General features: G+C 50.1%; 1 protein-coding gene across 2 annotated transcripts; it reads left to right on the forward strand.

Annotated features, from left to right (window-relative positions):
• Positions 1–4997: 4997 nt before the first annotated feature.
• On the forward strand, positions 4998–10599 carry LOC116955488 (cystatin-B-like). 2 transcript variants are annotated; one of them, XM_076053340.1, is made up of 4 exons: positions 4998–5192; positions 9069–9170; positions 9913–10064; positions 10127–10599. In XM_076053340.1, the coding sequence occupies exons 1-3, from the start codon at positions 5127–5129 to the stop codon at positions 10042–10044; spliced, it is 300 nt and encodes a 99-aa protein (XP_075909455.1). In that variant the 5' UTR covers positions 4998–5126; the 3' UTR covers positions 10045–10064; positions 10127–10599. The 2 variants fall into 2 exon arrangements, with proteins under 2 accessions (XP_075909455.1, XP_032832493.1); XM_032976602.2 differs by having other exon boundaries at positions 9913–10599.
• The last annotated feature ends 14215 nt before the right edge of the window (positions 10600–24814 follow it).

A 24814-nucleotide genomic window follows, 5' to 3' on the forward strand; every position in this document is an offset into this window, starting at 1 on the left:
TTCCAAATGAGGAAGAGACAGCTGGCGGGGTCGCCTCTTTAAACATTCCAGCCGAACAACAACGGAGGGCCCATCGCGACGCCTCTCTGCGACCTTTTGGGGTGCGGCATCTCGTGATCATTCACCTCCCTCCTCCTTCCAAACTCCTTCCTCCCCCTCCTCCTTCCCCCTTCCTCCCCCTATCGCCACCCAACCCCCCTGCTGATTAGTTCTCCAACCGCCTTAAACCTGTTCGGGGCAGCTGAAGCGACTCTCCGCTATCGATCTCCCATCGCCCAGATATTTACAATAGCCCCCCCCCGCCTACCATCCATTCTGCACAAAGACACAGAACCCCCGTATAGCCTTGAACAGACTGTTGGGGCAAGTGTGGTTAGCGAGTAGCACCGTGAAGGAACAGTCCACGAGGGAGTGGATGGCCAGCACCACGCCCGACCGCCTTTGTCTCCCCAGTAGCGATGCCTACACACCGCACCAGGTACACGTTTGAGTATCTAGGGGAAGCTCAGGACGACCGCTTCGGATGATCGCTATCACTGATTTTGGCCGTGGGCAGGAATCGAACTCAGATGGCTGGATTCGTACTCTACCGCTCCACTCTGCATACCCTCCCCCGCAAAACTCACAAATTACAAATCAAATCATCATCATCATCATCCTTAACATAATAATTCTAAACACTTGAGCGATTCCAGCAAGGTTAAATCGAGCGTAAAAGCTGGCAGAGGGCAAACGAAATCATGGATTCTAAACGCCAGTCAATGCGATCGTGGTCTTCACGATTCGGGGGCAGGAGGGGATTAGTCAAAAACTGTAGCCCCCTGCAGTTGTCTCGAGGCACGTGGAGAGTTTCCCTTCGTTGGTGAGCTGTGTGTGGAATGATTCGAGGGTGGCGTTTGCAAATTGAACGCCGTGCGCTGTCGGAGGTGATCGGAGAATCCTTCGGAGAGCAATTTGCTCCCAACTCGGAGATAAACGTTCCACGAGGCGAATGTGTAACGCGTAGTCGGATTTCGCGATCAATATCGTTCATATCAAAGGCTTTGTCAGTTAGATCACGCGATCTAACTGACAAAGCCCTCCAATCACCCGACACACCCAGTAAGGTTTGTCACGTAAACAAAATGTGCCAATTAGTTTACTACTTCAGCCCATCGGTGTGTTGGAGAGTACATCCATAAAATGTACAATGTTAGTAACGTATTGTCGGTCCCGCCATAAGGTTCAATTTTATAACTCGGTAAGCTTTACCCTTGTTGAACAAAAAATCGTTCGATCACCGCATGAATGTTGTGAAATTCCTTTCATCTGGGCGCCTTGCGGATTGTGCAGAGTTGTGATCATGCAGTTTGCATGAATCACACTGCTATATTAAAGCGCTCATTATCCTAATTTCAGAATAAATCTCACACTAATATCGCCGAACGTTGCCCAATAACGAACGATGCCCATACCCTAACACTGCAGAGGCTTCGTCCGCAACAGCATCATCAGCAGTGACATTCACACGATAGTCCATATGTCTAGTGACTCCAAATCTTTTCGCAGATATCAAGTCGGGGCAGGTCAGAATGTTACAACAAGTTCATTTCTGTTTTAAATGAAGCTTACTTTTTTGTAACAAAAATAAAGTTAAGTTTTCCAGAATGTAATGGGGGTTCACAAGACATCTGAACCACCCTGGAGTTCATATTCTTGGTTCTTTCGGTAAAGTCACGTAGAAGGGAAACAATAAAATAATAAAAATATAAAACAATAAAAGTCTCACGACGTTTCGACTGCAACACAAGCAATCATCATCAGGTGTGAAAACCACAACAAGAAAATTTGAAAAAAGTGGCAAAAAATGTTTTTTAAAATTTTATTGTTGTGGTTGTCACACCTGATGATGATTGCTTGTGTTGCAGTCGAAACGTCGTGAGAATTTTATTTTATATTTTTATTATTTTATTGTTTCCCTTCTACGTGGTGACTTTACCGAAAGAACCAATAATATGAATCCCTGCAGTCACGAAAGCTTTAAATCAAAATTCACCCTGGAGTTGTTCCTGCCGATGATGCCGTTTGTCAGACGCGACCTGGCCACGAATGGTAGCTCAACGAAGTGGCTCATCGGGTGCAAATGTATCGCAGCCAAATACTCTAAACGCGTGATGTTGATTCTAAATATGGAGGGGGAAAAGATCATATTCTGCAGCGTCATCGGCACAAAATCAGCAGAATTATCAGCAACATCAACAGGATCATGGTTATCGCCAGCAGCATCTGCATTGTCTTTGTGAATGATGCTGCTGGTGGTAATGCCGCTTGCTGATGAAAGTGAAGATGTGAGTGGGTGGGTGAGGGGTGGGTGAGGGGGTGGGTGAGTGGTGGGTGAGGGGTGGATGAGGGGTGGGTGAGCGGTGGGTGAGGGGGTGGGTGAGCGGTGAGGGGTGGGTGAGGGGGTGGGTGAGTGGTGGGTGAGCTGTGGGTGAGCGGTGGGTGAGCGGTGAGGGGTGGGTGAGCGGTGGTGTATCTGTTAGCGCTACGCTGCGCTACGAACCCGGCGTCCCGAGTTCGATTCTCGCTCACGGCCAACACCGAGTGACGATTCTCTGAACCGGTCGTGGGCCTCCCCTAGGTCGACTCAGCCTCAAACGATGTGTAAACATCGCCACTGGGAAGACAAAGCCAACCGGGCGTGGTTGCTGGCCACCCACCCCCTCGTGTGCCGTTCCGACCTTGATAGGTGCTCGCTAACAGCACTTGCCCCGACAGTCTGCTAGAGTCTATCACGGGGAACCTTTGTCTGTATCTCTCGTGCACAGGGACAGCCGTCACGGCTGTCGCCGCAGCAATCGTCGCCACCCAAACTGCCACAAGCTTGGCAAGGGCCCTCCCGCTCAACGAGTTAATGGGGACCTCGAGCGAGGTTGGCTCGTACAAACAAGTGGAATGAATTCATGAATGACAGAATGAATGAATGAAAGAAACTGGCGTCAGCTGATTCCGACAATGATGAGTCAGCAGTCACGCGCGCGGCGGTCACGTGACCCGCCCACGCGACCACCCCCCCTCCCTCGCCCGCCGTCGTCGCCCCTCCCACCAGCAGGCGAGGGAGGGGGCGGGGGCTAAGCGCGCTCCTGGTCACGTGAACCACAAAGACAAAGTTCCCCCTGGGTGCCGTGTAGCCTTCACAGACTCACTGGGGCAAGTGCTCTTAGCGGCTGTGAAGGCCGCAGGGCCGGGTCAGGGCCCTAGGCCAGGGCCCTAGGCCAGGGCCCTAGGCCAGGGCCCTAGGCCAGGGCCCTAGGCCAGGGCCCTAGGCCAGGGCCCTAGGCCAGGGCCGTGTTATTCAATAGGCCCGGGCACTGTGTCTCGGGCCTACGAAACTAAAGGGGGCCACGAGAAGAATAAAACAACTGACCATGTGTTTTTTTTGGTTGTATGATTTAAAAAAAAATTAACCAAGATATCTTGAGTAAAGATATTTATACAGAGGCAGAGTCATGTAAATATTTTTTTTCATGAGATGACCATTTGAGATGAACACCGGAGATGACCATTTTGAGATTGTTTTTATTGCAAAATTAGCAAATGAACACATAGACACATTTTTGTCTGTATTGAAACGGCTGTACGCCGTATCGGACCTGAAAAGTCAATTTCCATTGACAGTGGTACCTCGGAGATCGAACTTAATTCGTTACAAAACCGTGTTCGAACACCGATTTGTTCGAACACCGAATCAATTTTCCCCATAAGAATGAATGGAAATAGCATTAATTGGTTCCCCGCACAAGGATGCTCCTATTATGGGCCATTTTTACACAAAGTTTACAATATTAAAATATTGTACAATAATACGGGGTAAACCGTACGGGTTGACACGGTACGCAGTTGCTACTGCCGCTGCCCCATGTCACTACCACCACTGCCGTGACCCTTCTTGTTTCATGCGGTACATCGTCCAGCCAGCCACTGGACAGACGTCGTCACTGCTGATGATATCTCTTAATTATTCAGTTTGTGCCATCAATCGATGAGAGAGAGAGAGCGCTGTGTGCCACAGATGAGCAGATTTGATTTGAAATTACTGAGATTTAAAAAAGATTCAAGCGAAAATGTTTCAACTATTCCTTTGTACTATGATTATCGCATCGGATGACGCGGCTTTAAAAGGATGCCGTTTCTTTTCATCGATAACAGAATTGTGGGCCCTTTTGAGTTTTTCGCAGGCCCTTGGGCACCGTGCCTACTGTGTCCTGCTGGACAATGGGGCCCTGGCGTGGGTTGGCGGGCCAACAACCACGCCCGGCCGCCTTTGTCTCCCTCCGAGGTGTCGACGTGAACACACGAGCGCGCCGTGTGCTGTAACTAACTCATTTTAAGGGCTGAGTCGACCTAGGCGAGGCCCCAGGACCGGTTCGGGTAATTCGCCGAGGGCAGGCGCTGAGTCGCGCTGCTAGCGAAGCTGATGTATCCGTGGGCTTTGCCTGGGTCAAATTTGTTGAAAGTTTAGTTTTGTGTTTTTATATATTTTGTTTAGGCGATTCGTTTACCGTTCCTATACGTTGCACCCCTATCGCATTTTTTTTGGTATTTTTTGTTCTTGTAGCTTTTTTGACCCTCCCCTACCGGACAAAAAGCGCTTCATAGCTCATCGGATTCCTCCAATATAAACGTTCTGACCTGTAGACCTTCTACCTGACATCTGTGAGAAGAAAAAAATGAGAGAGAGAGCTTTGTAGCTTTTTCGGATTCCTCCAGTAATATAAACGTATGAAAGAGAGAGATGGGAAAAACACAGATTCTGAGCTTTACGAAGCGCGCTAACCGCTGCGCCACCGCTCCCCCGCCCCTCCATGCGAGACCACGCCGGCTGCCCTCCTCCCCAAGCGGAGTGTGGGGAGGAGGAGGAGGTGCAAGAGGAGGAGGTGCAAGAGGAGGTGCAAGAGGAGGAGGAGGTGCAAGAGGAGGAGGTGCAAGAGGAGGAGGAGGTGCAAGAGGAGGAGTCGGGGTGATGAATTAGCCACCACGGCCCCGGATCGACGTCAGACTCGTGAGGTTTGATCCGCTGACGACGCCGCTCCTTCCTCTTCTTGTTCCGCCTTTCTCGCCTGAGTCGTTCACCGAGCCGAGCCGAGATGCTGTGTGGAGGAACTCACAAGGTGCAGACGGCTACAGCGGACATACAAAAGATCGCCGAAGAGGTGAGGAGAGTTCAACCCCCAGCGCGCTGCGCTCATCGTCACGCCCCGCGTTCTGACATCTGTCAAGGCCCCGCGTTGTCACAAAGACAGATTCCCCCTCCTCCTCGTCAAGTCCTCCTCGTCAAGTCCTCCTTCTCCCTATGCAGCCTTCGCAGACTGTCGTGGCAAGTGTGGTTAGCGAAGCGCGGCACCGCGCCCGGCCGCCTTTGTCTCGCTCCTGTGGCGACGTTCACGCCACAGGAGCGAGATTCCACTGCTCACTGGTTCGGGCATTCGCAGGTTCCACTCGCTCGTTCGTTCGAGGGGAAGAGGCCCAAGCCACTGCTCACTGGTTCGGGCATTCGCTGTCGGCCGTGGCTGTGGCGGTCGTGAGCCTGGAGTCGAACTCGGGTTCGCCTGGGTTCGTGGGACCGGTCCCGGCGCTAGAGATCCATAGACGGCGGCTCCATCATCGTAGCCAACACAGCATAACAAACACGCGTCTCTCGACAACAACAACACTTTGTGGCCTTAAGAAAATACGGGGGGGGGGGGATTGGCGACGTTTCGAGCCATGGCCCTTATTCATGCCACGTAAATATGCCAAAGAGATGGGTGGATTAAGAGTTGGAGACTTTTACACCACGGAGGCCTGATGAGAACCACACGTTTACGATTGTTTTATAGTTTAACACGTAGACTTTCGCGACCAATATCCATAATACAGGTTTGTTTTGGGTGAGATCGTCGTACTCGGATTGTAAATGTTGTGGCTTAGCTCTCTAACGCACCCAGTGTGTTGTACTAGTAACGAATTGGCACGTTCTGTTTACGTGGAAAAACCTTACTCATTGGCTTGTGTGGGGTTTAACGACACATTCAAGCGATCTAACCGAAACAAAATCTGTACTATAATCGTTTTTTATTTATTATTACAGAATAGTGCCACCAGGCAAGGCATAGGGCGAACAAGGAAGTGAAAGTGGTGATGTGTCCCAAGCGAGGGCTCATCGCATAGACGGAAGCTTGTTTCTTATAGGAGTTATAATTAATAATCGCATGTTGTCTTTGGAAGGCACTGACAAAGGTGCTTAAATGCCCACGATACTTTGTCGGCCATTATCAATTCGGGTCAACTTTATAGTCATAAGAAAGGTTTTATTCAGATTTGAGTACAAATTGTAAATGTTGTGGATTTACTCTCCAGCACACCGGTGGGCTGAAGTTGTAACTAATTGGCGCGTTGTTTACGTGACAAACATTATTGGCCGTGTCGGGTGGCGGAGGGTTACGACACATTTCTACTTTAGCAATCTAACCCAAAAACCTTTATTATGAATATTGGTCGCGAAAGCGTACGTGTTGATTTTATATGATATACAGTACTGTATATATATAGAATTATGCGTTGCCTATGACCGAATATCACCCAGAATTCATCACATTTCCCAAGTCAAGGAGGGTTTGAGCCTCAGTAGACAATAGGATGCATAGCAGTATGGACAATGACTAAAGACCTGTAATGTGTCAGTTTATATTGAATTCCATGGTGGGGCTATTGTGTTTATTTTGCATACATTTACCTATGTACAGTACAGCGAATGAAATGGTTTATAAAATAACGTTTAATGGCTTACCCAGGAAAGTAACGCTGAGAGTCAGTCGTAGGAGCCTGCTTCAAGAGGGTCCTGCATTGGTTTTTATTTAAAGATATACATTTTTTCAGAAAGTTAACGGTGAGTGTTTATACACGTGGGAGGAAGCAGGAGCACCTGGAGAAAACACACAACGTGCGAGGGGGCAACACTCTATCCCCGTAAAGATGAGCCAGGGTGTGGCTACCTCGACGCCTACGGGGAAGGAAGTTTCGCAACATTTGTGCAATTGAAGCAATTGGCGGGACCCCGGGGTCCCATCACTGCCCCGGGGTGGGAAACCCCGCGTAGCGACACGAGTATTGTTGCCTTACCGACAACAAAACTAGTGGTCAATCGATTGGCCTCGTCGGGAGAGCTACTCGGGGCACTAATTCCTAAAAAGTTGAAAAATTACATAAACACGTTAAATTCACTGCCTGGGGGGCGGGCTCACAGACCGGAGGGCGTTGGGGACCGCGGCGGACGCCCCCCGGGGCTTGCGTTTGGCCGGTGGGGTGGCGCCCATCGTGTTGATCGCCGCCTGCTGCTGCTGCTGCTGGCGCTTGTTGGTGCGAGTCTGGGCGGGCGCGTTGCTGTCGGGATCACGAGCGGGCGAAATGAAGAAAAATAAAAATTATTTACCTGATTTTTGCGGGGGGGGGGTACAACGTTTGTGGTAAATTAAAATGTCTTTCATCACTTGTTCAAACTTGATCTCGGTCATTGTATAACTGGTTTTGCGTGTGGCTTAGATGGGTTCATAAATGTAATTAAAAAAACTCTTTAATTCTTACACTTCATCTACGAGCGGTTGGTGAAACCACAGCCTTCGGGTTATTTCACGCGGCTCGCTGCCAAATGAGGTCTGGGGCTTTGAAACGGCCTACAAACAATAATACTCTTCTATCCCTGCAACAACATAAAACACCTTCGCAGCGCTAATCAGATACTGGGATATGAGTCGAGGAATATTTTCCGCCTTGACAACAGCGCTTCCACTGATCGGTTGGATGGGCATGGATGGACCAGGGCCTCTTCTTGCTTCATCGCAAATGTAATCGTTTTTAACCATTGCATGAATTGGTTCCAATTTGTTGCAAAAGTTATTTTTTTGAAAGTTGAAATCAGTTTTTGTTAAATTAAACTCGCTACTTTTAACACTATTTTTGTCCCCATTATGGCCATTTTTAATAACCCATCACTTGCTTTTTGGTAATATTTTTCATGGCTTGCATTTCAACACGCTTTGGATGCATTGTTTTATATGAGTAGGACCATATGTGTTCCGTGGCTTTACACAATACATAGTTGCCAAAATAGGAAAAAGGAGTTGGTCTCTGATGTGGCTTCTTTCAAAATCTGAATTTAAAAGCCAACGGACCGATAAAAGCCCTCTGTTTATCCAAAACATCCAAGGCGGTTCGGGGGTCAGAGCTACCACCGCCGAGACCCTGGGGTCAAATCCTGGTTTCAGCCGCCTGTCATTAAACTGGAATCTCAGGTGTGGTTCGTTGATGGTCTCAACCCAGGTCCCCAGGTCACCATTGATTGACTGCACACACAAAAAACAAACAATTAATACGTAAGTTTTTTGTCATAAAATTTGCACAAATTCCACTTTTGAGAATTAAAATGTTTTACTCTCCACCGGTGTGCTGAAGTAGTAACTAATTGGCACATTTTGTTTACGTGACAAACCTTTACTAATCGACTGTGTCGGGACGGTGGTGGGTTTATCCAAACATAACCTCTGTTTTCGAATAGAAAAAATATTGTTTTTGCTGCCGTGCAGCGAATTCCCCTACGCAGCATGGCACGTGCCTTCACAGCAACTCTTCGTCGAGTGTGGAGAAGAGGCAATGGAAGAGATCTCAGGCTGTAGTTCCGTCATATCTTACCAGAGGCTGTGCGCCAACATGAGGCTGCTTTGTGTGCGAGAGAGACAGCGTCCTGTTTCCTGAGACACTACCGGTTCTCGTGATGCCGATGAAGCACGGCTGGAATCTAAATTTGAAAGGGACGGTGATATTCGTCAAAAATTATTGAGCAAAAAAAAGACTAACATTCAGCCGGGAACAACAAGCGAGCTTGGAACGGGACGCACCCATGAAAAGTGGTCATAAATTAACGTCTGCGTAAATCCGTTAATGCTAAACTTGCCCCGATTTCAACATCAATTCCGGCCACAAAACAAAACCCCTACTTTTAAAAGTTGTGAAACGCATTCTTGAGAAAGTGGTTTGTTATCGCCACCCCGCAGATGAAGTCACACGCGGAAGAGAAGACGGGCAAGAAGTTCACCGTCTTTGAGGCGAAGACCTTCACCACGCAGGTGGTGGCAGGGACCAATTACTTCATCAAGGTGAGATGGGGCATGCAGCCGCCCCCTGCCCACAGCGTCGCGCGGAACGATGTCGCGATTGGCACAAACCACCGGTCCTTGTGCTTTGTCAATCTCGGTCGGGTCGTGCCTGTCGTGGCTGGGGCAGCGGCGTAGCAATCTAGCGTGGGTAACGGGTGGGGAGGGTGGCACCAGATGTTATCTCTATTGCCCGGTCTGGAGGAGGTCGTGGGTTCAATCCCGACCCTGACACCCACTGTATATTTGGAGTTTGTGGTGTCTCTTTCCCCGTGTTCACGTAGATTTGTTTTACGGGTCCTCCGGTTTTTCCCTCCACATTGAGAGTGTGGAGAATGTGTTACAATTTCCACGTGGTGATGAGCCAATTTGTTGCCAGGTCGCTTCTGAAAAAAGAGGTATATAGATCAGTGGGTCTTAACCTGGTAAAATAAAAGTAGTTTTTTTGTTTTCTATAGAGCGTGAAATCGCACAATCCGAGCCCGCATAAAACGAAGGAAGCCTGTGTTTGCCCAATGGCCGGAGGGTAACAATAACAACCGAACTGAACACGTCAAAATTGTTTACTTTAATTCCCATCGTGCCCATCGACACTCGTCATGACCCGACGACGCATCCGAGAGCTGTGCTGCGCACCTGCGAACCCCTGCGCCATGCTGGAATGACATTGCCTTCGCCTCGTTTGGTGAACCCCGCGCTCTTCCCTTGCCACCCTCCCACCACCCGCCACCGCGCCCTCCCCAAGGTCCACGTGGGGAACGAGGAGTACATTCACCTGCGCGTGTACGAGCCTCTGCCGCACACAAACCAGAAGCGCAGCCTGCACAGCGTGGAGCACCCCAAGCAGCTGGGCGACGAGCTGAAGTACTTCGGCTGAGCCGGAATTGCCAGTGGCCACACGTGCGTGCGCGTGCGTGCACGTGCCCGCGCGTGCGTGCGCGTGCCCGCGCACGCGCGGGCACGTGCGTGCACGTGCCCGCTCGCTCGCCAAAACAGAGCACGCAAAATGCATTACAACCGACCGCTCGGTTACTGCCACCACCACGACCACGACTCTTGCGATTGTGTAAACGACGGCCTGTTCCCCATTGTTAATGCACGGTGTGATCGACGTTCATTTGTGCTGGCCTCGGTTTATTTGTTCTCGTCGTGATGCCGTGGCGACAGGGAACCAGGCCGCCACCGCGGGTTTCTGGACACGCTCAACGTTTTTTGGATTTTCCGAGAAGACAAACTTAACAATTTGGACCAAAGTCCTCGTCTGATATCTTCTTCCATGCCCCGCCGTCTTTGCGTTTGCGAAATTGACTTTTCCTGCTCGCTGCGAATTGACAGATTTGGAGAAGTCGATTGGCAGAATTCATCCAAATGTCCGCGTATAGAAATGCATTGTGGAAAATTACGGGTAAAAAGGATACGTAGAACTCGAGTTCCATGTATAGATAAAAACACCATGACAATTAAGATGAATTTTATACACTTTTTGACAATAAAACAAGAGGCGTTAAGATGTTCAAACACCAAATAAAAACCTTTTGCAAGGGACAAAGTCTGCATGAACCACACGTGCGGCAAAACATGCAATCAACCATGCTCTCATAATATACGCATTGTCTTTGAAACTGATTGGCCTACACGGGAAGACAGCCTTCTTTAGGCCCGTGTCTCACCACCGGTGTTGAACGCAAAAAGGTGAACAGTGCAGAGACAATGCGAGTATCGGAGCATTTAGAGCTCGGGTCGAGCAGTTTTTACTAAAAAGGTCCCAACACGTTGGAGGAGAACGATGCAAACAATAAAACATTTCTTGAAGGTGAGCAGGCCTGGCCTTTGCAGTGAATGACGCGGTCTATAAATGGTCTTGCGCGTTTAAGGGAAAAACTCGCAGGCCGAAACTGCACTAAACGTTCATTTTGTACGAGAGATGTATTAACTTGGGAGCTTCTGAAGTACTATCCTAGTGTGTTCGGCTGCGGATCGTGGGTGTGGGTTTAGCTGATTGATAAATAAATGGCTTTAAAAAAAGCAACACGTGGTTTGTGACTTGGTGATGGTGAGTGGGTGGCGAGGTGAGTGCTGGGTGAGAGATGGGCGAGTGGGTGGTAAGGTGGGCGGAGTGGTGGGTGAGATGGAACCCGCTCATCACGCAAACAATATCTAGAAAAATCAGGAGGGGGCGGCATTGCTGCAGGAGTTGTGCAGGGAATTTGAAAATCATGAATGGAATTTCAGGCCCCTGAAAAACGCCCTGCATGAATCATTGCGAAACTGGCCCATGATCTAATCATCCGACATGTCCAAACTCGTTAGGTTAGGCCGGATGGAGCCAGGATAGTTAGCTGTGCTTCTGGGGCTGTCTGGAACACTCTTCTGATATGAGGAAACCATTGGGCTAAGCACTTTTAAATCTCGATCGAAAAGTAATTTCTTGAGAGCGTCTGTTGGTGTTTTGTTTGGTGTCCTTCCCCCGCACTTCCGATATGGTGTACTGCACTCTTACCAACCCCACCAACGTGCAGTGACCAGTATGGTGAAGTATGGTCAAATAACCCCCACGACCTGCATGGAATTAGGGAGGCACTCATCTAAAACCCACAACATCATGGGTGTGGGTTTAGCTGATCAATAAATGACATTAAAAAAACTGGTTGTGACAGGTGTGAGTGGGTGACATGGTGAGTGCTGGGTGAGTGAGTGACATGGTGAGTGAGTGACATGGTGAGTGTTGGGTGAGTGAGTGACATGGTGAGTGTTGGGTGAGTGAGTGACATGGTGAGTGCTGGGTGAGTGAGTGACATGGTGAGTGAGTAACATGGTGAGTGACATGGTGAGTGAGTGATATGGTGAGTGCTGGGTGAGTGAGTGACATGGTGAGTGTTGGGTGAGCGAGTGACATGGTGAGTGTTGGGTGAGTGAGTGACATGGTGAGTGAGTGGCATGATGAGTGCTGGGTGAGTGAGTGACATGGTGAGTGCTGGGTGAGTGAGTGACATGGTGAGTGCTGGGTGAGTGAGTGACATGGTGAGTGCTGGGTGAGTGAGTAACATGGTGAGTGTTGGGTGAGTGAGTGACATGGTGAGTATTGGGTGAGTGAGTGACATGGTGAGTGTTGGGTGAGTGAGTGACATGGTGAGTGTTGGGTGAGTGAGTGACATGGTGAGTGAGTGACATGGTGAGTGACATGGTGAGTATTGGGTGAGTGAGTGACATGGTGAGTGCTGGGTGAGTGAGTGACATGGTGAGTGAGTAACATGGTGAGTGACATGGTGAGTGAGTGATATGGTGAGTGCTGGGTGAGTGAGTGACATGGTGAGTGTTGGGTGAGCGAGTGACATGGTGAGTGTTGGGTGAGTGAGTGACATGGTGAGTGAGTGGCATGATGAGTGCTGGGTGAGTGAGTGACATGGTGAGTGCTGGGTGAGTGAGTGACATGGTGAGTGCTGGGTGAGTGAGTGACATGGTGAGTGCTGGGTGAGTGAGTAACATGGTGAGTGTTGGGTGAGTGAGTGACATGGTGAGTATTGGGTGAGTGAGTGACATGGTGAGTGTTGGGTGAGTGAGTGACATGGTGAGTGTTGGGTGAGTGAGTGACATGGTGAGTGAGTGACATGGTGAGTGTTGGGTGAGTGAGTGACATGGTGAGTGCTGGGTGAGTGAGTGACATGGTGAGTGAGTAACATGGTGAGTGACATGGTGAGTGAGTGATATGGTGAGTGCTGGGTGAGTGAGTGACATGGTGAGTGTTGGGTGAGCGAGTGACATGGTGAGTGTTGGGTGAGTGAGTGACATTGTGAGTGAGTGGCATGATGAGTGCTGGGTGAGTGAGTGACATGGTGAGTGCTGGGTGAGTGAGTGACATGGTGAGTGCTGGGTGAGTGAGTGACATGGTGAGTGCTGGGTGAGTGAGTAACATGGTGAGTGTTGGGTAAGTGAGTGACATGGTGAGTATTGGGTGAGTGACATGGTGAGTGAGTGGCATGGTGAGTGCTGGGTGAGTGAGTGACATGGTGAGTGCTGGGTGAGTGAGTGACAAGGTGAGTGCTGGGTGAGTGAGTGACATGGTGAGTGAGTGACATGGTGAGTGAGTGACAAGGTGAGTGTTAGGTGAGTGAGTGACATGGTGAGTGAGTGACATGGTGAGTGCTGGGTGAGTGAGTGACATGGTGAGTGTTGGGTGAGTGAGTGACATGGTGAGTGTTGGGTGAGTGAGTGACATGGTGAGTGTTGGGTGAGTGAGTGACATGGTGAGTGACATGGTGAGTGCTGGGTGAGTGAGTGACATGGTGAGTGCTGGGTGAGTGAGTGACATGGTGAGTGTTGGGTGAGTGAGTGACATGGTGAGTGAGTGACATGGTGAGTGCTGGGTGAGTGAGTGACATGGTGAGTGAGTGACATGGTGAGTGACATGGTGAGTGAGTGACATGGTGAGTGACATGGTGAGTGAGTGACATGGTGAGTGACATGGTGAGTGAGTGACATGGTGAGTGTTGGGTGAGTGAGTGACATGGTGAGTGAGTGACATGGTGAGTGTTGGGTGAGTGAGTGACATGGTGAGTGACATGGTGAGTGAGTGACATGGTGAGTGACATGGTGAGTGACATGGTGAGTGAGTGACATGGTGAGTGACATGGTGAGTGAGTGACATGGTGAGTGTTGGGTGAGTGAGTGACATGGTGAATGCTGTGCTAGGTGAGTGAGTGACATGGTGAGTGACATGGTGAGTGACATGGTGAGTGTTGGGTGAGTGAGTGACATGGTGAGTGAGTGACATGGTGAGTGCTGGGTGAGTGAGTGACATGGTGAGTGCTGGGTGAGTGAGTGACAAGGTGAGTGCTGGGTGAGTGAGTAACATGGTGAGTGTTGGGTGAGTGAGTGACATGGTGAGTGCTGTGCTAGGTGAGTGAGTGACATGGTGAGTGACATGGTGAGTGACATGGTGAGTGAGTGACATGGTGAGTGCTGGGTGAGTGAGTGACATGGTGAGTGCTGGGTGAGTGAGTGACATGGCGAGTGCTGGGTGAGTGAGTGACATGGTGAGTGTTGGGTGAGTGAGTGACATGGTGAGTGACATGGTGAGTGAGTGACATGGTGAGTGCTGGGTGAGTGAGTGACATGGTGAGTGAGTGACATGGTGAGTGACATGGTGAGTGAGTGACATAGTGAGTGTTGGGTGAGTGAGTGACATGGCGAGTGACATGGTGAGTGAGTGACATGGTGAGTGCTGGGTGAGTGAGTGACATGGTGAGTGACATGGTGAGTGAGTGACATGGTGAGTGTTGGGTGAGTGAGTGACATGGTGAGTGTTGGGTGAGTGAGTGACATGGTGAGTGAGTGACATGGTGAGTGACATGGTGAGTGAGTGACATGGTGAGTGTTGGGTGAGTGAGTGACATGGTGAGTGCTGTGCTAGATGAGTGAGTGACATGGTGAGTGACATGGTGAGTGACATGGTGAGTGTTGGGTGAGTGAGTGACATGGTGAGTGCTGGGTGAGTGAGTGACATGGTGAGTGCTGGGTGAGTGAGTGACATGGTGAGTGTTGGGTGAGTGAGTGACATGGTGAGTGTTAGGTGAGTGAGTGACATGGTGGGTGCTGTGCTAGATGAGTGAGTGAGTGACATGGTGAGTGTTGGGTGAGTGAGTGACATGGTGAGTGCTGGGTGAGTGAGTGACATGGTGAGTGACATGGTGAGTGAGTGACATGGTGAGTTCTGGGTGAGTGAGTGACATGGTGAGTGCTGTGCTAGGTGAGTGAGTGACATGGTGTTGGGTGAGTGAGTGACATGGTGAGTGTTGGGTGAGTGAGTGACATTGTGAGTGCTGGGTGAGTGAGTGACATGGTGAGTGACATGGTGAGTGAGTGACATGGTGAGTGCTGGGTGAGTGAGTGACTTGGTGAGTGCTGGGTGAGTGAGTGACATGGTGGGTGCTGGGTGAGTGAGTGACATGGTGGGTGCTGGGTGAGTGAGTGACATGGTGAGTGCTGGGTGAGTGAGTGACATGGTGAGTGCTGGGTGAGTGAGTGACATGGTGAGTGCTGAGTGAGATGGTGAGTGACATGGTGAGTGCTGGGTGAGATGGTGAGTGCTGAGTGAGATGATGAGTGCTGAGTGAGTGGGTGGCATGGTGAGTGCTGAGTGAGTGACATGGTGAGTGCTGAGTGAGTGCTGAGTGAGTGGGTGGCATGTTGAGTGCTGAGTGAGATGGTGAGTGCTGAGTGAGATGGTGAGTGCTGAGTGAGATGGTGAGTGCTGAGTGAGTGAGTGACATGGTGAGTGCTGGGTGGCATGGTGAGTGCTGAGTGAGATGGTGAGTGCTGAGTGACATGGTGAGTGCTGGGTGAGCGATTTTTTTATTGATCAACAAACGGCATTGAACAGCCCGTTCTGTTGACAGCATCTGCGTCTCACGTTTATGTTAAAGTTACCGCGTCCGCTCAAAGGAGTTCAGTGTTAGTGCACCGTCGGATTGTCACTGCAGACTCACGTTGACAGAGGCCGAGTGCAAATCGCGCAATCGACAGATTGGCGAGCCCAGCCTACAATTTACACCCTGATTCGCCTGGCAGAGGGCAGGACTGCAATTGATGATGGTTCGTGTGAATTATAAATCCATGTCAAATTAGCACCCAATAACTAAATGACGGAAGGGTGGATTCGGACTTGTTATAATAAATTGCTGTGCAGGTTTTTTCCCTCCCCTTTACATGCCGTGTCAACCCATACGGGTTTACCCCGTATTCTTGTTACAGGGAAATTGAGTTTTCAGGTCCGTACGGCGTACAGCCGTTTCATTGCGGGCAACACTGTGTCTATTTGTTTGTGTTTCTCTCTTGCGATGGGACTTTGTAGGATGAACGTTGAGATTGAAAGGGGGTGACCAATAAGGTCTGTAACAAGGTAGGGCACTGATAAGGCGTTGACAGGGATGCCTTCATGCGGCTGGCATAGATTTCTCTCCGAAAAAATTGCGCACAAAGCGAAGCCGCACGGGGAGTCAGCGGCGCCCGACCAGCGAGTGCAGCACTCACGTGGTGCTGTCTCCCACGTGCCGTCGGATAGCCGCGTGTGAGCTTAATTCGCTGTATCATAACCCGCATAATGTAGCGAATTGGTGGGCAGAAATAGGTCAGCCGAATCCCCAATCCCCCCAAACACACATTTAGGATCAACGTGCGTTTCGATTATTTGGCTGCTACAAATGTCCACGTGATCAGAAGGCACTTTCGCTGGGCTATCATTAGTGAATAGCCAGGTCGCTCAGTGGCGTCTACAAACTAAGTTGCCTCTGTGATAGTAGTTACATTGGAGAAACCAAACGACATGTCTCGGACCGCATCCGTGAACACAAAGCAGGCCTAAAACACGGTAGGACCAACACCTCGGCCGTGGCAGATCACTGTTATAATTCAGTAGGGTCACATGACATTGACTTCTCCAAGACAGAGGTTCTCTGCAAGCCATCTGGCTACCATGAGAGATTCGTTCATGAGGCTATCCACATATACATATACAAACACAGAGACAATTTCAACCGAGAAGATGGATTCTGGCTTAGCAATCATTGGAAGGATTTGATCAACCATTTCGGGTCTTAATTGATTGTTCACGATTACGGTGACTTTCAGACCGCATCCATTATTTTTGTCCCCCCCCCCTCTTCTTTTCCGAACATAGATGGACTCGTCCATCTGAATAACTGCCAAATCGCTCTCCGTGGTGCTAACGTAAAAAAACGCCACTTTTTTCAATTTTTTTGCTGTGGTTTTCACACCTGATGATGACTGCTTGTGTTGCAGTCGAAACGTCGTGATAATTTTATTGTTTTATATTTTTATTATTTGATTGTTTCCCTTCTACGTGACTTTACCAAAAGAACCAAGAATATAATAAATAACAAGTTTTATATACAGCGTGAAATTGCACAATCCGAGCACACATAAAGCGAAGGAAGCCTCTCTTTGCGCGATGGCTGGAGGGCAACAATAACAACCGAGCTGAACACGTCAATCTGATTGATGATTACATTTTTTGGTGTGGATCAGGTCGCCAAAGTACAATGCGTGTCGAGCACCACCTTTTTCATTTGGCCCGACGGTGCTGGTTGGAATTCCGAGCCGAACGTAGCACTTCGCCAACTGTTACATCGAGCGAATTGCCCTCCCGACAGCGGCGGTCCAGCAGAAGCGGCTATATGGTAAACATTTTGCCTTGGGATATCTGGCTATTTCGTCTACATTTACCAGCTGCTCGTTAACCACATCGCCATTGGCCCAGGGTGGAGCTTGGTGAGCGGGGCGAGCAGGGTAATTGCCGTGCGGTTAGAGAAGGCGGTGCGGGTGGTGGCGTGATGCGGCTATCCGCTATAAGTGTCCGACACCAGCGGCAGAGGCTAATCAACACCAGAGTCTGGGCAAGGCCGCGGTGCCTGTCGGGACCGATGAACGCGGGGATAAATGAAAGGAAGGATGCAACCGTGGAGGTGCAGAAGCTGTGCGACAAGGTAGGCGGACAACTTCAGCAGTTGGCAAAGGGCGCACTTCGAGTATGCGCAGGCACTAGGCCAGTCGACGCAGAACGTTGGGACATCGTTGGGCCAACGCCGCAACAACGGTCCCATCCGCGTGGCGACGTTGGCCCAACGTTGGGCCCACACCTCAACAATGGCTCCATCAACGTGGCGATGTTAGCCCAACGTTGGCATGTTTACTGGGAGGGTTTGTTCCCGGATTTTGATGTATTTATTTAAATGCAAAGAAAAAGATTCATCGTGGCGGTTGGCAGGAATTAAAGTTGTCAGTGTTGGCTGTGGAAGCGACCGGACATCAAATGACCGTCGGTGGAGATGCATCTTTGATGGCGAGCGAGATCTCTCCGCACCTTTAACCTGACAAATTAGTAAGCGGATTTTCTAATAATGTGAATTCGTTTTGTTGCTGATCGATCTGAAGGTGTGCCAAAGGGGCCATCACGAGATATAATATTTACAATAAAGTGATGTCAGGTTAGGTTACATTATTTAAATATTAAGATGTGTTTACAAAAAATGCTGATGGAACTGTACGTTCTTTATAATCGAATGATTGACCTTTAAGCCAAATTAAAAGTATGACATGCGGCGTGTAACTAACGAAAGTTTTTCACATTTAATAAAAATGTAAAAGGCGAAAATGTGAAAATCTAAAATGAAACCAAAACTTGGGCCTGAAAAATCCCAACATCTGACATCGGGAACGGTTCAATCTGACGATGATGCCTACCGGGCTCCATTTCTTATTTTGAAACAGTCTCAGTTCAGAGACAGCAGCATTGCCGAACAGTCACAACATCATTCGGCCTCTTGAATAATGGGAGTACTGCCCGCACTTCTGGTGTAGTATACACAAACATCCGGACGAACTCGCAACTTACGAGGCTATGAGCTGTGAGAAACTCACTGCATCTCACCGCAGTGCCACCCCGTTCATAATTTATGTTGGCGAGACCTCACATTTCACTCTGGAGAGGTCTTAAACGTTGAGTTTATGAATATGGAGTGCTGGGCCGGTTATTTTATCTGATATAGATTTATATCTAACACCTTATTCTAAGGTGATTTACAGCTAATAAGACAATTGTGGTGAAAATAAAGAGCGGAAGTTTATTAAGAGTGGCGGTGTAGTTATGGTGCCAGTTATGCTAACAGGCGGGAGTGGTTAAGGATGTGTGAGGGTAGGGGTAGTGATAGGGGATGGGGTAGGGGTAGTGATAGGGGATGGGGTAGGGGTTGGAGTAGTGATAGGGATTGGAGCAGTGATAGAGGTTGGTGTAGTGATAGGGGTAGTGATAGGTGTAGTCATAGGGGTTGGCGTAGGGGTAGTGATAGGGGTAGTGATAGAGGCTGGGGTAGTGATAGGGGTAGTGATAGGGGTTGGGGTAGGGGTAGTGATAGAGGTTGTGGTAGGGGTAGTGATAGGGGTAGTGATAGAGGTTGGGGTAGGCCTGATTGTATTTGGGGGGCGGGGAGGCAGAGAGTATCTTGGTTGATTGCTCCTGGAAAGGACCCTGTGGGCGTTCATGCTTTTCAGACCAGGATGCCATATCCGGCCGCCCGGTCAGCTCCCTGATGAGACATCAGCTGGCAGGTTCTCACCTGAACGAGCTGATGAGACATCAGCTGGCAGGTTCTCACCTGAACGAGCTGATGAGACATCAGCTGGCAGGTTCTCACTTGAACGAGCTGATGAGACATCAGCTGGCAGGTTCTCACCTGAACGAGCTGATGAGACATCAGCTAGCAGGTTCTCACCTGAACGAGCTGATGAGACATCAGCTGGCAGGTTCTCACCTGAACGAGCTGATGAGACATCAGGTTCTAACCTGAACGAGCTGATGAGACATCAGCTGGCAGGTTCTCACCTGAACGAGCTGATGAGACATCAGGTTCACACCTGAACAAGCTGATGAGACATCAGCTAGCAGGTTCTCACCTGAACGAGCTGATGAGACATCAGCTGGCAGGTTCTCACCAGAACGAGCTGATAAGACATCAGCTGGCAGGGTTCTCACCTGAACGAGCTGATGAGACATCAGGTTCTCACCTGAACGAGCTGATGAGACATCAGGTTCTCACCTGAACGAGCACGTGCAGGGAGACCACGCTGAGGTTTGCCATCCGCTCTGTCCAACAATTCATTTGGGTGGAATTGGCTGTCACTGCCGCGATGTCCGTCGCCCGGCTGTGCTTGCCCCAGGTGCGGGCGCAGGTGGAGGGGAAGGTGGGCCGCCGTTACGACACGGCGAGGTCCTACAGGAGCCAGGCGGTGGCTGGAGGGGGAGGAATGCTCCACTTCATCAAGCTATGCGTTGCTCGTTGTCAAAGCGTGGTCCCACCACTGCCACCTTAGCCTCACATTAAACTCACCGGGGCCCGTTGCATCCTTTGACAAAACTCGCTCGTCAAATCCCACCACCTCAAACTCACCGGCCAAAACTCACTCACCAAAACTTACCAGCCAAACACTCACCGGCCACTCACCACTTGAAATTCACCACCTAAAACTCACCACCTCAAACTCACCGGCCAAAACTCACTCACCAAAACTTACCAGCCAAACCCTCACCGGCCACTCACCACCTGAAACTCACCACCTAAAACTCACCACCTCAAACTCACCGGCCAAAACTCACTCACCAAAACTTACCAGCCAAACCCTCACCGGCCACTCACCACCTGAAACTCACCACCTAAAACTCACCACCTCAAACTCACTGGCCAAAACTCACTCACCAAAACTTACCAGCCAAACCCTCACCGGCCACTCACCACGTGAAACTCACCACCTAAAACTCACCACCTCAAACGCACCGGTCAAAACTCACTCACCAAAACTTACCAGCCAAACCCTTACCGGCCACTCATCACCTGAAACTCACCACCTAAAACTCACCACCTAAAACTCACCGGTCAAAACTCACTTACCAAAACTTACCAGCCAAACCCTCACCCACCGGCCACTCACCACCTGAAACTTACCTCCTAAAACTCACCGGTCAAAACTCACTCACCAAAACATACCAGCCAAACCCTCACCCACCGGCCACTCACCACCTGAAACTCACCACCTAAAACTCACCACCTCAAACTCACCGGCCAAAACTCACTCACCAAAACTTACCAGCCAAACCCTTACCGGCCACTCACCACCTGAAACTCACCACCTAAAACTCACCACCTAAAACTCACCGGTCAAAACTCACTCACCAAAACATACCAGCCAAACCCTCACCCACCAGCCACTCACCACCTGAAACTCACCACCTAAAACTCACCACCTCAAACTCACCGGCCAAAACTCACTCACCAAAACTCACCAGCCAAACCCTCACCAGCCTAGATGGCTACAGATTCCACGCGCCGTTCAATGAGCACAATACGCACAGCGAGTTTGTTTTCTCTACAAAGCATCCTCTGTTCACTCCGGGCCTAAACGTCGTCGGGTTCGCGTCGTCGGCGCTGGCGGTCGCCACTCATCTCCCCCCACCGAGGCCCCCAGGTGCTCGCGAGAATCCAGGAGTGCGTCCACGTGAGCGTGCTCCAGGACACGGGCCAGCCACGGGATGTCGGCTCCGTGCAGGGACGCAAGCCCAACAGGCCGCCCTCCGATCCCGTCGAAGTTCTTCTTCCGAAACCGGAGCCGCGCGGCACGCCAACGTTTTAACTTCCCGTTGAGCGAAATGGGTGAAGGAAATGTTTGTGAACGAAGCGTTGTTGTTGTTGCCGTTTCCATTTTATTTCGCTGTCGTCTGATTGGACGATAACTCTCACGCTCGACGATTACTTCGACTGCTCGCCAAACACCTGGGCGGCGATTGACAGGCAGAGTCTGCATGAAGACGCAGACGGAGATCGTTGCGTGAGGTCGTTAGAGACCGCGGTGCACGGAGGAAGACCCCAACCCACGGCAATTGGCGCATGTAAAAGGTAACTTTGTCTATTTAGCTGATTGGATGACTTGATAATTATTGTGCGGGGAGGCAGGGGGCGGGTCGGGTATTGCTAACAGTGGACTCAATATTGGACTGCTTTTCGTTGACTGCATGAAAAGGATGACCACGTTAATTCCCAGAGGCTAGAATTTGACTCACATTGCACGGGCGGTCTTTGGCTGCGCTAAGACGATGACTCGGGTGACAGAACGAACTGCGGCACAATTGACACCGGCGAAACGGAGACGCGCGGAGCGGTCACTGCTGATGGCGATTGTTTTCAATAGATCTGCAACGCTGTTTGCGTGTGTAAGAGTGCACTGTTATTTATTGTTCTTAACCTCCCAATAGATTTGTCTTCACAGCCCTCTGCTGCCTGTACAACTCCCGTCGTCTGCACCGTGGTCACGCCCATCCAGGCCCTCTCCAGGCCCACGCGTGCTTAGCTTGCTGGAGGATTGTGTGTGGGGGTTGGGTGGGAGAATAGGGTTGCCACCTCTTGTACAAAAATTCGGGACATATGATGGGCAGAGGCAAACTGCATCTGAAAAACAGCCGAGCGAAAGGGGTGAAACCACACGTCAACATTTCTACACAACTGCCAAAATATGTTTTAGTTTGCCTTGTTGTCAAGCGGGTAAAAATATACAGATGTTATATTTATTTTCCCAGGACTGGCAGCTATCTCCTCATCCTCCACATAAGGATGGACAGTCGTGGAGCAAAACCAGGACACGTGGCATTTCTTGGGAAAGAGAGACAATCCACACCCTGGGGCAACGTGCAGAGACGTGTTTTAGCTGGCGGTGTGGCACGCCCGGTGAGCGGCAGTGGAGCTGTTAGCGAACTTCGATTCCCACTCACGGCCACCACCAGTGACGATTTTCTTGAAACCAGTCCTGAGCCTCCCTTAGGTCGACTCAAACTGAAATTAGTACCTGGTGCGATGTGCAAGCATCGCCACTGGGGAGACAAAGGCAGCCTGGCGTGATGCTGGCCACCCACCCGCTCGTGTGCCGTGCCGGCCTTTCATAGGTGGTGTTACTCGCTAACAGCACTTGCCCCTACAGCCTGTCAAGGCTATACTGGGGAAAATTGTTGTTTGTGTACAGATGAGATTTTAAAAAAAGTTCGATCCCAGATTTGATTGAGCTCTTTCCCTGGCCACCCTCTCATGGACAACGCACGATCATCTGTCTAGGGGGGGGGGGGCTGTTTCTGGCGTTGAGGCCCCCTGCCCTTCACCCCTTCAACGCCACGCGTCCTCTACGCCTGCGACCTTCTCGCGCGAAGAGAAGCAGCGGGGAGCGAGGAGGCCACATCGCGCATGAAGATCGCTCGGGGCGGGGTGGGGCTGCGGGGCCGATTGGTAAACTTTGCGCGCGCACGCGCGCGCACCACAAGACTGTGGTGGTGACCGGAGCAGTGGATGGAATCCGTGCGCAATAATCTGCGGTCGCTGATGAATTTGCAAACCGACACCCCCACACGGCACGAGCGGGAGGGGTGGGGAGGGAGTGGTGTCCCGAAATTGCCAAGCTGGAAAGCCCTGCGATAACTCTCAACGCCCCCTGGAGTAATTGTAAAATTAAAGAGAAGCCACAGTTAATGTAATGCGGCGCGATTGTGGCCACGTAATCAAAGCTATGGACCCGTATGCAGTGATACCCACAGGATATATATTATAAGTGCCAACGCCGCGCACGATATATGTGAGCGGAAATACATTTTCCCATCCAGCAGTGGAGAGAATTGGTGGCTGATGTAGGTATGGAGACGGATCCCTGTGGTCGAGTGGGGCTCGCAGTCTGCAAAGCACGGTGCTTCGGTGTCACTTTGAATGAGTGCATGTGTGTAGTGTTGTAAATAAAGGCGGATGACTTCTTGTCTTCTTTCTGGGCCACTTTATGAGAGTGCTTTATATATATAAAAAACAATTGTTTAGTTATGCCGAGGATCCGCCGTCCGTCGCTCGTTCGCTCCCTCACTCGCCCCGTCCCTATCCTATTCTCTCCTTTTCTCACCCCTCTCGGCTGCCGTGTCTCGCTGTCTCAGCGGGACACGGCCAAGCGTGCCGACGCTCGGACTGCGCTTGCCCCGAGCGACCCAATTCTAGCCTACGCAGGTCCACACAGGACTACTCATGTACATCTGGCCCTCAAAAGGAATGGATACTCTGACCGTACCATCCGCCAAGCTGTTTCTCCCTCCATACAGAAACAACAACTTGATACTCCAATCAAAACCATCACACTACCATATATAGCAGGCGTTACTAAAAAGACCTCCAAAATTCTAAACAGACACAAGATCCTGGTCCGGTTCAATACAGTACACAAAATCCGTGACCTGATCCCTTCCGTGAAGGATGTCATTCCTGACTTACAGTACCCCGGAGTTTACAAATTGATCTGCACCTGTGGTGACTGCTATATCGGGGAGACGAAACGACATGTCTCTGACCGAATTCGCGAGCACAAATCAGATTTGAAACATGGCAGAACGAATTCTTCTGCCGTAGCTGACCACTGTTACAACGCTGTGGGTGATCACGATATAATTTTCTCCGATATCAAGGTTCTTTGCAAACCCACGAGTTTTTATCAGTGATTTGTTCACGAGGCAATTCAGATTTACAAACACAGACACAATTTCAACCGAGAGGATGGTTTCAAATTAAGCAACCATTGGAAAGATGTTCTGAATCAAACCAAACATTAAACTAATTTTCAATGGTACAGTATATTTTTTAAAGTAGTGGTATCCCAAACTTTCGCAGCTGCTTAAATTCCCTTTTCACACCATCAATATGTAAACTCTCCCCTCCCCCCCTCGCCGGTCTGCACATGCTCCCCCCTGTGCATCGTTCATCATGCTAAGTCCGCCAATTAAATGCTATTTTTTATGCTAATTCCTTTGTCAAGGCGCTCTGCTTCCTCTCACACACCTTAAAGGTCGCGGTCTGAGCTTGGCTGTGTTCACTCCAGCGCTGTCCTCTAGACAGTCTGGTCCCTTCACCTGATGAAGGCCGCTTGTGGTGTGGCCGAAACGTCGTGAATTTTTATTTTTTGTTGTTTTTTACGTGACTTTACCGAATAGAACCAAAGAGTAAGGACTACTCTCGCCCAAGAATACTCTTGACTAGCTTGGCGGGTCCGGCTTGAGCTTCTCTCGTCTTCTG

This window comes from Petromyzon marinus, chromosome 60, assembly GCF_048934315.1.
Source record: "Petromyzon marinus isolate PM22_M1 ecotype Great Lakes invasive population chromosome 60, UKy_Petmar_22M1.pri1.0, whole genome shotgun sequence".
Taxonomy (NCBI): Eukaryota; Metazoa; Chordata; class Hyperoartia; order Petromyzontiformes; family Petromyzontidae; genus Petromyzon; species Petromyzon marinus.

What these genes read in the sequence shown, in the direction of transcription:
- LOC116955488 (XM_032976602.2), top strand. Translation starts at nt 5,127, where the DNA reads ATGCTGTGTGGAGGAACTCACAAGGTGCAGACGGCTACAGCGGACATA. An exon ending in TACAAAAGATCGCCGAAGAG is followed by an intron (nt 5,193 to 9,068) that starts GTGAGGAGAGTT and finishes GCCACCCCGCAG; the next exon opens with ATGAAGTCACACGCGGAAGA. An exon ending in GGACCAATTACTTCATCAAG is followed by an intron (nt 9,171 to 9,912) that starts GTGAGATGGGGC and finishes GCCCTCCCCAAG; the next exon opens with GTCCACGTGGGGAACGAGGA.